Source organism: Triticum aestivum, chromosome 7B, assembly GCF_018294505.1.
Source record: "Triticum aestivum cultivar Chinese Spring chromosome 7B, IWGSC CS RefSeq v2.1, whole genome shotgun sequence".
NCBI lineage: Eukaryota > Viridiplantae > Streptophyta > Magnoliopsida > Poales > Poaceae > Triticum > Triticum aestivum.
This window is the reverse complement of record NC_057813.1, coordinates 562,805,715-562,818,043: the sequence shown is the minus strand read 5'-3', so window position 1 is coordinate 562,818,043 and position 12,329 is coordinate 562,805,715. Positions and strand designations below refer to the sequence as shown.

General features: G+C 49.0%; 1 protein-coding gene across 1 annotated transcript; it reads right to left on the bottom strand.

Moving 5' to 3' along the window:
* Positions 1-270: 270 nt before the first annotated feature.
* On the bottom strand, positions 271-2,379 carry LOC123160499 (F-box/FBD/LRR-repeat protein At1g13570). The gene is made up of 3 exons (XM_044578309.1): positions 1,374-2,379; positions 1,123-1,266; positions 271-1,021 (listed from the first exon to the last, which is right to left on the bottom strand). The coding sequence occupies exons 1-3, from the start codon at positions 2,304-2,306 to the stop codon at positions 644-646; spliced, it is 1,455 nt and encodes a 484-aa protein (XP_044434244.1). The 5' UTR covers positions 2,307-2,379; the 3' UTR covers positions 271-643.
* Between the last annotated feature and the right edge of the window lie 9,950 nt (positions 2,380-12,329).

Here is a 12,329-nt window from a genome sequence, read left to right as displayed (position 1 = left end):
TTGGCTTACATATGGATGGAGATCATCTATCTGGCATACCCCGCGCGCATGCGATCGGAAGGGAGCAGAGCCAACAAACATAACCTATTCCCGCAAAGAAAAAAAAAACATAACCTAGACCGGCCGCGTGCATCGATCTGCTTCAGATCTGCATGATCGTAACACTGCTATAAAAAAACCAGTAGACAACTAGTACATGCATGCACTAGTTTATCCCCAGTGCATAAGCCAACAAGATTATCAGGCAACCATCACCAACATTATCAGGCAACGAGGTTAGTTTGCACATTCATCATTTACATGCCTTATCAGGCAACCATCACCACCAAGATAAACCCAGGCATAGAGAGAGTACTGATTTCTCATCAACAGTAGGTAGCACACCAGCACCACTACTAACTATACTAACCTCAACACTTCCAAGCTGATCATAAACACTAACCAAAACGATACCATGTACTCCCTCCGTACCGAATTACTTGTCGCACATATGGATGTATCTAGATGTATTTTAGTTCTAGATAGATCCATTTCAGCGACGAGTAATTTGGAACCGAGGGAGTACCATGTTGCAAACGATTGACACTAAACACTCCCACATGCATTAAGCTTTGGACCATGAGATATGTTGGAGCTTTTGACTTCACCACGAGAAAGGGTCACGCGAAAAAATTGCTCCGGTCTTGAAGCACCACGGTCTGCCTCCTTCAGGATCTGAACTCCCATACACCATGAATCCGCAGCCTTGAGTGGCCCAGTTCAGAGAGGTCAGATAGTTTGCTTTGGAGCATGCATCGTTCTTTGAAATTGAAGAGAAGCTTGGATTGGGGAAGATTATCGCCGCATACTTCAGCTCCCTCGCGTTCGTGAAGAAGTACTTGAGAAAAGCCATCTCGCCCTCCTCCCCTCGGAATTCACGGATAGTCATCACCCCTATGCGCAACATGACACTCACGATGGGACCAACCTCCTCCCAGAACTTAAGTACGAGCTTCCCAGCGGGTTCATCACATTGTTCACACTGCAAATTGGTTAGATCATGAACAGTTCAACTACTGATGAATTATGCATTGTAGCAGCAACAAAAGTGTAAAGATGTACTAATGCTAGTAGGTGGAGTACCCTGATATGCAGACTCGATGCGTTGGGAAAGCACTTTAGGAAGGTAGCCACCATATTGGCATCATCGTGGACTCCAAAACGGACATTCAGGCTCAGGATAGTCACGCTCGTAAACATAGTGCTTGCGCTTGGCTTCATCCCGGGCTAGAATCGAATGCACCCAATTCAACAAAGAAAGATCAGACACTGAATTACACGCCTTAGCATAGAACAAATGGGAAATTTTAGGTACGTAGATGATGCTCGTGTACCATGATGATGGTGTCTCCGGCCTGAAGCACGTACTTTCCTGGCTCCAGATACCCGAACATTTCCAGCTTGGGGGCATTGCCAATCTTGATCCCGGTCCGCAGGACACTGGCAGGGTTGAGAGATCCCCGGACCTTGTACAGGATGAGCCGCTCGAGACGCGGGGTGTCCACCACGACGATGTTCTCCATCACGGAATCGCAGATCTGCACGCATCGGAGGCTCTGGCTGATGAGGTGGAGACCCAACCCCTTGACGCTCCCTTGAATGTTGAGGATCTCGAGAACGGGGCTCCTGGCGACGACGGCTTCGATGTCCCCTTTCTCCATGGCGACGCTGAAGATGCCGAGCTCGCGGAGGTTGGGGAAGGAGGCGTCGCCGAGGCAGGCCGCGTCCGGGAACTTCCAGACGCCGACGTAGAGGCGGGTGAGGGTGGCCACGCGGAAGAGTGTGCCGGGGAGAGGCACCTGGCGCGGGCAGGGGCGGTTGACGAGGACGAGCTCCTGGACTCCCTTGGCGGCGAGGAGACGGAGCCAGCGCTTGAGCTGGGCCGGGTACCCGTCCATGTGGCTGGAGACGAGGTGGACGCAGCGGAAGGGCCCGGGGTGCGCGGCGAGGGCGCGCGACACCGCGGCGGTGACGGCCGGCGCGTCGGCGCGAGTCGGGGGCCAGTGGTCCAGGTGGTGGGTGTCGACGACGACGAGCGGGGCCGAGAGCCAGACCCGGCGCCAGCGCGTGGCGAGTACGGCGGTGCGCGCGGCGTCCTTGAAGGGGAGGCGGGAGACGATGTCGTGGAGGAGCGCGTCGGAGAGGCCGCTGATGCGGTCGACGCCGTGGTAGGGGGCGGCACGGCGGGCGGCGAGGCGAGCGGTGTCGTAGACTGGCGGCTCGGGGAGGCAGGTGTAGATGTACGTTAGGAGCTGCTCCGCGTCCATGGCTGGCGACGGCGGGAGGAGAGCACCAGGAGCCCGGCTAGGGCTTCGGTGGAGAGGCGAGCGAGGAGCGAGGTGTGTCTGTGTGTGTGACCGAGTGGCGGCGGTGGTGGGAAGATTTGTAGGGTTTGGTCGGTGGTGTTGTCTACTTCGGGTGGGCCAAATGTTGGAAACTGGGTGCTCTTGGGCCCGTCAACCAGCCAATGGTTTGTTTATTTTTGCACTTGAGTAACTCGAGTTAGCAATTAACTCGGGCGTCGTATCCTATGAATCCACACATGTTTGTGCATTCCTGCATCCTTTCATCATCAGCCGTCCGATCGAAATCTCGTGCCTACTATGCATCGGTCCTCTTTTTGCAGGAAAATGCCCGCCTCCATCCTAAGTTAGGCTGTTAATTTTCCAAACAGGAGAGCCGTCCGATCGAAATCTCGTGCCTACTATGCATCGGTCCTTTTTTTACAGGAAAACGCCCGCCTCCAGGACCGATGCATAGTAGGCACGAGATTTCGATCGGACGGCTGATGATGAAAGGATGCAGGGATGCACAAACATGTGTGGATTCATAGGATACGACGCCATTAACTCGAAATCACTAGTTAAGAGTACTCGTTGCGAAGATTATTTCAATTCCCAGGTTGCGACAAGTGGCGCGCTGCATGTGCGCCACTTGTCGCAACCTGGGAGTTTTCCTTTTTTCCGTAGATCCATTTATTCAAAACGTTTAATCTTTTAAACCGTGCGTTCAAATCTCGAACCGCTTTCGCCGTTGGATTCCTCGCGTCAAGATCTTCAAAACTAGATCCCATGTTGATAGGTTTTGACAAACTTTTTTTTCACAAAAAGAACCGGACAAAAAAAATCCGGACGAAAAAACGAACCAGGAGCACGAGTTTTTCCCTTTCCGAAAGAGGCACGCCCGTGCCTCTGACAAAATCACAACCGTGCCTCTCGCGGAAGCAAAATCATGACTCTCGCGAATAAAACCCAGAAAACACGTGTTTTTTCCGTTTCCAAAGAGGCACAGCCGTGACTCTCGCGAAAACACAACCGTGCCTCTCGCGGAAGCAAAACCATGCCTCTCGCTAAAGAAAAAAAATAGAAAACATGTTTTGTTTCCATTTCCAAGAGGCACGACCCTGACTCTCGCGAAAGCACAATCGTGCCTCTCGCGAAAGGAAACAAAAAGCAAAAACATGTTTTTTTCGTTTCCAAGAAGCATGGCCGTGCCTCTCGCAAAAGCACAACCGTGCCTCTCGCGGAAACAAAGCAGTGATCTCGTGAAAGGGTAAAAAAAGAAAACGCGTTTGTTTTGCACAAATTTTTTTTTTCAAATTTTTTTTGGTCGAAAAGCTAAGGTAGACTGGTGGAAAACCAAAACATCAAAAAAACCCGGAAATAAAACCGTTTAAAAAGCTGAAAACACGCGCGGAAAAATTAAAAAAACGAAATCCGGAGGGAGCGGCCAGAGCGCGACACGTGGCGAATCGCTGAGAGCGCGCCAAGTGGCATTGATCGTTGTGAGGCTTCCGAAGAAGCGCTCGTTAATTTTTTGCTCTCTAATTAACTACGGCGCCAGAAAGGAAGTAGGTACTCCTAGTTAGAGTATCTGATTTAATAAGGAAAACGTTTGTTTTAAGCCGGATAAAAAGAACGAAACGCAAGCCTCCTCCAGCGATCGACACACGTCCCCTCACTGGGCCCTACGCGCTGCTCCATGACCGCATCGTCGTCTTCGACTCGCAATCTGTAGATCCCCTCTTTCCTCTGCTGCCCATTCCCATGGTTGCGGTCTCTCTTGCTGCCCACTTCCATGGTTGTGTTGGCCCTTCTCTTCCATGGCCGCGCTGGCCCTTCTCTTCCATGGCGGAGTTGTTACTGCTGCAAGGGGCAACGCCGTGCTGCGACGAATCGGCAGAAGCTTCGATGCCGACCACCACCTATCATGGCTGTCGAAGCTGTTGTTGCTGCGACGGGGAGCATCTGCGCATGGTGTCGGAGCTGCGATTTTTGAGCCTGAACTGCAATTAATGGAGTGCCGCAGCGCTGCAACAGTGACCGCGGCGAGTGGCCGACGAGGGGCGCTGCAACTCCGGAGATGATGCCTTGTAACTGTTGGGAGCATCGTCGGTGTTGCGTTGGAGCTCCGCCAGATGTCGTAGGTGCTGCGTTGGAGCTTCTTCGCCAGCCGCCGGCGGTGCGCCACGAGAGCTGCAGTGGAGCTTTTGTCGGGTGCAGCAGCGCCGTGTTGAAGCAGTCGTTACCTTTGCATAATGATTGTTCAGTTTTATTGCTATTGCTTTCTTCATGTCAAATACATATTCCTTCGACTATGAGATTATGCAACTCCCGGATACCGGAGGAATGCCCTATGTGCTATCAAACGTCACAACGTAACCGGGTGATTATAAAGATGCTCTACAGGTATCTCTGAAGGTGTTTGTTGAGTTGGCATAGATCGAGATCAGGATTTGTCACTCCAACTATCAGAGAGGTATCTCTGGGCCCTCTCGGTAACACATCATAAGCTTGCAAGCAAACGACTAAGGAGTTAGTCACAAGGTGATGTATTACGGAACGAGTAAAGAGACTTGCCGGCAACGAGATTGAACTAGGTATAGAAATACTGACGATCGAATCTCGGACAAGTAAATACCGATGGACAAAGGGAATTATGTATGTTGTCATAACGGCTCGACCGATAAAGATCTTCGTAGAATATGTAGGAGCCAGCACGGGCATCCAGGTTCCACTATTGGTTATTGACCGGAAAGGTGTCTCGGTCATGTCTACATAGTTCTCGAACCCATAGGGTCCGCACGCTTAATGTTCGATGTCGATTTGGTATAATATGAGTTATGTGGTTTGGTGACCGAATGTTGTTCGGAGTCCCGGATGTGATCACGGACATGATAAGGAGCTTCGGAATGGTCCGTAGGTAAATATTGATATACAGGATGATGCTTATTGGTCTCCGGAATAGTTTCAGAATGCACCAGAAAGTTATCGGAATGCTAGAAGGGGTTCCGGAGGCACCGGGAGAGTATTGGGCCTTAGTGGGCCAAGTGGAAGGGAACACACCAGCCCACATGGGCTGGTGCGCCCCCTTTAGGGCAGCCACACCTAATATATGGTAAAGAGGGGGCGCCACCCCCTCTTACCATATCCCAAGAAGGGAGGAAGGAAAGAAGGGGGCGCCTCCCCCCTTTCCTTCCCCCTTGTGCCATTATTTGGCGGCGGGGGGGGGGGGGGCACCAAAGGAAGGAGGCCTAGGGTTGCCGCCACACCTGTTGGGGCGCCCTAGGGGCTGCCTCCTCCCCTCCCACACCTATATATATGTGGGGTGCCACACAAGACACAACTTATTCCACACTTTACTTTATCACTAAGTAGTAGCGATAGTTGTGGAAGCAATAGTTGGCGAGATGACCACAATGCAATGATGGAGATCAAGGTGTCGAGCCGGTGACAATGCAGATCATGACGATGCTTTGGATATGGATATCAAAAGCACAAGATGATGATGGACATATCATGTCACATATTTTGATTGCACGTGGTGTTTATCTTTTATACATCTTATTTTCCTTAGTACGTCGGCAGCATTATAAGATGATCCCTTCACTAAATTTAAAGGTAAAAGTGTTCTCCCTGAGTATGCACTGTTGATACAGTTCATAGAATCTACGTTCACATACAATGGGTGCAAGATAGTTTTGCACATGCGGAATACTTCGGTTAAACTTGACGAGCCTAGCATGTACATACATGGCCTCGGAACACTGGAGACCAAAAGGTCGAACGTGAATCTGTTGGGGAACGTTGCAGAAAATAAAAATTTTCCTACGGTTTCACCAAGATCCATCTATGAGTTCATCTAAGCAACGAGTGATAGGAGAGATATGCATCTACATACCACTTTGTAGATCGCGTGCGGAAGCGTTCAAGAGAACGGGGTTGAGGTAGTCGTTCTCGTCGTGATCCTATCACTGGAGATCCTAGCACCGAACGGACGGCACCTCCGCGTTCGACACACGTACGGTCAGCGTGACGTCTCCTCCGTCTTGATCCAGCAAGGGGAAGGAGAGGTTGATGAAGATCCAGCAGCACGACGGCGTGGTGGTGGATGCAGCAGAACTCCGGCAGGGCTTCGCCAAGCTATTGCGGGAGGAGGAAGAGGTGTAGCAGGGGGAGGGAGGCGCCAAGACACAGGGTGCGGCTGCCCTCCCTCCCCCCTCCTTTATATAGGCCCCCAGGGGGGCGCCGGCCCTGGGAGATCAATCTCCCAAGGGGGGCGGCGGCCAGGGGGGTGGAGTGCCCCCCAAGGCAAGTGGGTGCGCCCCCCACCTAGGGTTTCCAACCCTAGGCGCAGGGGGGCCCAGGGGGGCGCACCAGCCCACTAGGGGCTGGTTCCCTCCCACTTCAGCCCACGGGGCCCTCCGGGATAGGTGGCCCCACCCGGTGGACCCCCGGGACCCTTCCGGTGGTCCCAGTACAATACTGGGGGACCCCGAAACTTTCCCGATGGCCGAAACAGCACTTCCTATATATAATTCTTTACCTCCGGACCATTCCGGAACTCCTCGTGACGTCCGGGATCTCATCCGGGACTCCGAACAACATTCGGTTTGCTGCATACTCATATTCATACAACCCTAGCGTCACCGAACCTTAAGTGTGTAGACCCTACGGGTTCGGGAGACATGCAGACATGACCGAGACGGCTCTCCGGTCAATAACCAACAGCGGGATCTGGATACCCATGTTGGCTCCCACATACTCCTCGATGATCTCATCGGATGAACCACGATGTCGAGGATTCAAGCAACCCCGTATACTATTCCCTTTGTCAGACGGTATGTTACTTGCCCGAGATTCGATCGTCGGTATCCCAATACCTCGTTCAATCTCGTTGCCGGCAAGTCACTTTACTCGTACCGTAATGCATGATCCCGTGACCAGACACTTGGTCACTTTGAGCTCATTATGATGATGCACTACCGAGTGGGCCCAGTGATACCTCTCCGTAATACGGAGTGACAAATCCCAGTCTCGATCCGTGTCAACCCAACAGACACTTTCGGAGATACCTGTAGTGCACCTTTATAGTCACCCAGTTACGTTGTGACGTTTGGTACACCCAAAGCACTCCTACGGTATCCGGGAGTTACACGATCTCATGGTCTAAGGAAGAGATACTTGACATTGGAAAAGCTCTAGCAAAACGAACTACACGATCTTGTGCTATGCTTAGGATTGGGTCTTGTCCATCACATCATTCTCCTAATGATGTGATCCCGTTATCAACGACATCCAATGTCCATAGTCAGGAAACCATGACTATCTGTTGATCAACGAGCTAGTCAACTAGAGGCTCACTAGGGACATGTTGTGGTCTAAGTATTCACACGTGTATTACGATTTCCGGATAATACAATTATAGCATGAATAAAAGACAACTATCATGAACAAAGAAATATAATAATAATCCTTTTATTATTGCCTCTAGGGCATATTTCCAACAGTCTCCCACTTGCACTAGAGTCAATAATCTAGTTACATTGTGATGAATCGAACACCCATAGAGTTCTGGTGTTGATCATGTTTTGCTCGCGGAAGAGGTTTAGTCAACGGATCTGCGACATTCAGATCCGTATGTACTTTGCAAATATCTATGTCTCCATCTTGAACATTTTCACGGATGGAGTTGAAACGACGCTTGATGTGCCTGGTCTTCTTGTGAAACCTGGGCTCCTTGGCAAGGGCAATAGCTCCAGTGTTGTCACAGAAGAGAGTGATCGGCCCCGACGCATTGGGTATGACTCCTAGGTCGGTGATGAACTCCTTCATCCATATTGCTTCATGCGCTGCCTCCGAGGCTGCCATGTACTCCGCTTCACATGTAGATCCCGCCACGACGCTCTGCTTGCAACTGCACCAGCTTACTGCTCCACGATTCAACATATACACGTATCCGGTTTGTGACTTAGAGTCATCCAGATCTGTGTCGAAGCTAGCGTCGACGTAACCCTTTACGACGAGCTCTTCGTCACCTCCATAAACGAGAAACATGTCCTTTGTCCTTTTCAGGTACTTCAGGATATTCTTGACCGCTGTCCAGTGTTCCTTGCCGGGATTACTTTGGTACCTTCCTACCAAACTTACGGCAAGGTTTACATCAGGTCTGGTACACAGCATGGCATACATAATAGATCCTATGGCTGAGGCATAGGGGATGACACTCATCTCTTCTTTATCTTTTGCCGTGGTCGGGCATTGAGCCGAGCTCAATCTCACACCTTGCAATACAGGCAAGAACCCTTTCTTGGACTGATCCATTTTGAACTTCTTCAAAATCTTATCAAGGTATGTGCTTTGTGAAAGACCTATGAGGCGTCTCGATCTATCCCTATAGATCTTGATGCCTAATATGTAAGCAGCTTCTCCAAGGTCCTTCATTGAAAAACACTTATTCAAGTAGGCCTTAATGCTGTCCAAGAATTCTATATCATTTCCCATCAAAAGTATGTCATCTACATATAATATGAGAAATGCTACAGAGCTCCCACTCACTTTCTTGTAAACGCAGGCTTCTCCATAAGTCTGCATAAACCCAAACGCTTTGATCATCTCATCAAAGCGAATGTTCCAACTCCGAGATGCTTGCACCAGCCCATAAATGGATCGCTGGAGCTTGCATACTTTGTTAGCATTCTTAGGATCGACAAAACCTTCCGGCTGCATCATATACAGCTCTTCCTTAAGATAACCGTTAAGGAATGCCGTTTTGACGTCCATCTGCCATATCTCATAATCATAGTATGCGGCAATTGCTAACATGATTCGGACGGACTTAAGCTTCGCTACGGGAGAGAAAGTCTCATCGTAGTCAACCCCTTGAACTTGCCGATAACCCTTAGCGACAAGTCGAGCTTTATAGATGGTGACATTACCATCCGCGTCCGTCTTCTTCTTAAAGATCCATTTGTTTTCTATCGCTCGCCGATCATCGGGCAAGTCAGTCAAAGTCCATACTTTGTTTTCATACATGGATTCTATCTCGGATTGCATGGCTTCTAGCCATTTGTTGGAATCTGGGCCCGCCATCGCTTCTTCATAGTTCGAAGGTTCACCGTTGTCTAACAACATGATTTCCAGGACAGGGTTGCCATACCACTCTGGTGTGGAACGTGTCCTCGTGGACCTACGAAGTTCAGTAGCAACTTGATCCGAAGTACCTTGATCATCATCATTAATTTCCTCTCCAGTCGGTGTAGGCACCACAGGAACATTTTCCTGAGCTGCACTACTTTCCGGTTCAAGAGGTAGTACTTCATCGAGTTCTACTTTCCTCCCACTTACTCCTTTCGAGAGAAACTCTTTTTCCAGAAAGGATCCGTTCTTGGCAACAAAGATCTTGCCTTCGGATCTAAGGTAGAAGGTATACCCAATGGTTTCCTTAGGGTATCCTATGAAGACGCATTTTTCCGACTTGGGTTCGAGCTTTTCAGGTTGAAGTTTCTTGACATAAGCATCGCATCCCCAAACTTTTAGAAACGACAGCTTAGGTTTCTTCCCAAACCATAATTCATACGGTGTCGTCTCAACGGATTTAGACGGTGCCCTATTTAAAGTGAATGTAGCTGTCTCTAGAGCGTATCCCCAAAATGATAGCGGTAAATCGGTAAGAGACATCATAGATCGCACCATATCCAATAGAGTGCGATTACGACGTTCGGACACACCGTTACGCTGAGGTGTTCCAGGCGGCGTGAGTTGTGAAACGATTCCACATTTCTTAAGTGCGTACCAAATTCGTGACTTAAATATTCTCCTCCACGATCTGATCGTAAGAATTTTATCTTTCGGTCACGTTGATTCTCTACTTCATTCTGAAATTCCTTGAACTTTTCAAAGGTCTCAGACTTGTGTTTCATCAAGTAGACATACCCATATCTACTTAAGTCATCAGTGAGAGTGAGAACATAACGATATCCTCCGCGAGCCTCAACGCTCATTGGACCACACACATCAGTATGTATGATTTCCAATAAGTTGGTTGCTCGCTCCATTGTTCCGGAGAACGGAGTCTTGGTCATTTTGCCCATGAGGCATGGTTCGCATGTGTCAAATGATTCATAATCGAGAGACTCTAAAAGTCCATCAGCATGGAGCTTCTTCATGCGCTTGACACCAATGTGACCAAGGCGGCAGTGCCACAAGTATGTGGGACTATCGTTATCAACTTTACATCTTTTGGTATTCACACTATGAATATGTGTAACATTACGTTCGAGATTCATTAAGAATAAACCATTGACCATCGGGGCATGACCATAAAACATATCTCTCATATAAATAGAACAACCATTATTCTCGGATTTAAATGAGTAGCCATCTCGTATTAAACGAGATCCAGATACAATGTTCATGCTCAAACTTGGCACTAAATAACAATTATTGAGGTTCATAACTAATCCCGTGGGTAAATGTAGAGGTAGCGTGCCGACGGCGATCACATCGACCTTGGAACCATTCCCGACGCGCATCGTCACCTCGTCCTTCGCCAGTCTCCGCTTATTCCGCAGCTCCTGCTGTGAGTTACAAATGTGAGCAACGGCACCGGTATCAAATACCCAGGAGTTACTACGAGTACTGGTAAGGTACACATCAATTACATGTATATCACATATACCTTTAGTGTTGCCGGCCTTCTTGTCCGCTAAGTATTTGGGGCAGTTCCGCTTCCAGTGACCCTTCCCTTTGCAATAAAAGCACTCAGTCTCAGGCTTGGGTCCATTCTTTGACTTCTTCCCGGCAACTGGCTTACCGGGCGCGGCAACATCTTTGCCGTCCTTCTTGAAGTTCTTCTTACCCTTGCCCTTCTTGAACTTAGTGGTCTTATTGACCATCAACACTTGATGTTCTTTCTTGATTTCAACCTCTGCTGACTTCAGCATTGAAAATACTTCAGGAATGGTCTTCACCATCCCCTGCATATTGTAGTTCATCACAAAGCTCTTGTAGCTCGGTGGGAGCGACTGAAGGATTCTGTCAATGACCGCCTCGTCCGGGAGGTTGATCTCCAGCTGGGACAGGCGGTTGTGCAACCCAGACATTTTGAGTATGTGCTCACTGACAGAACTGTTTTCCTCCATCTTACAACTATAGAACTTGTCGGAGACTTCATATCTCTCGACCCGGGCATGAGCTTGAAAAACCATTTTCAGCTCCTCGAACATCTCATATGCTCCGTGTTGCTCAAAACGCTTTTGGAGCCCCGGTTCTAAGCTGTAAAGCATGCCGCACTGAACGAGGGAGTAATCATCAGCACGTGACTGCCAAGCGTTCATAACGTCTTGGTTCTCTGGGATGGGTGCTTCACCTAGCGGTCCTTCTAGGACATATGCTTTCTTGGCTGCTATGAGGATGATCCTCAGGTTCCGGACCCAGTCCGAATAGTTGCTGCCATCATCTTTCAGCTTGGTTTTCTCTAGGAACGCGTTGAAGTTCATGTTGACATGAGCGTTGGCCATTTGATCTACAAGACATATTTTGCAAAGATTTTAGACTAAGTTCATGATAATTAAGTTCATCTAATCAAATTATTTAATGAACTCCCACTCAGATTTGACATCCCTCTAGTCATCTAAGTGTTACACGATCCGAGTCGACTAGGCCGTGTCCGATCATCACGTGAGACGGACTAGTCATCATCGGTGAACATCTCCATGTTGATCGTATCTTCCATACGACTCATGTTCGACCTTTCGGTCTCTTGTGTTCCGAGGCCATGTCTGTACATGCTAGGCTCGTCAAGTTAACCCTAAGTGTTTATGCATGTGTAAAACTGTCTTACACCCGTTGTATGTGAACGTAAGGATCTATCACACCCGATCATCACGTGGTGCTTCGAAACGACGAACTTTAGCAACGGTGCACAGTTAGGGGGAACACTTTCTTGAAATTATTATAAGGGATCATCTTATTTACTACCGCCGTTCTAAGTAAACAAGATGCATAAAA

Excerpts from the sequence above, each read along its gene's own strand:
- LOC123160499 (XM_044578309.1), bottom strand. The coding sequence starts at position 2,306 with ATGGACGCGGAGCAGCTCCTAACGTACATCTACACCTGCCTCCCCGAG. Across the intron at positions 1,267-1,373 it reads CCGGAGACACCATCATCATG|CCCGGGATGAAGCCAAGCGC; the intron begins GTACACGAGCAT and ends ATTCGATTCTAG. Across the intron at positions 1,022-1,122 it reads CATCGAGTCTGCATATCAGG|TGTGAACAATGTGATGAACC; the intron begins GTACTCCACCTA and ends ACCAATTTGCAG.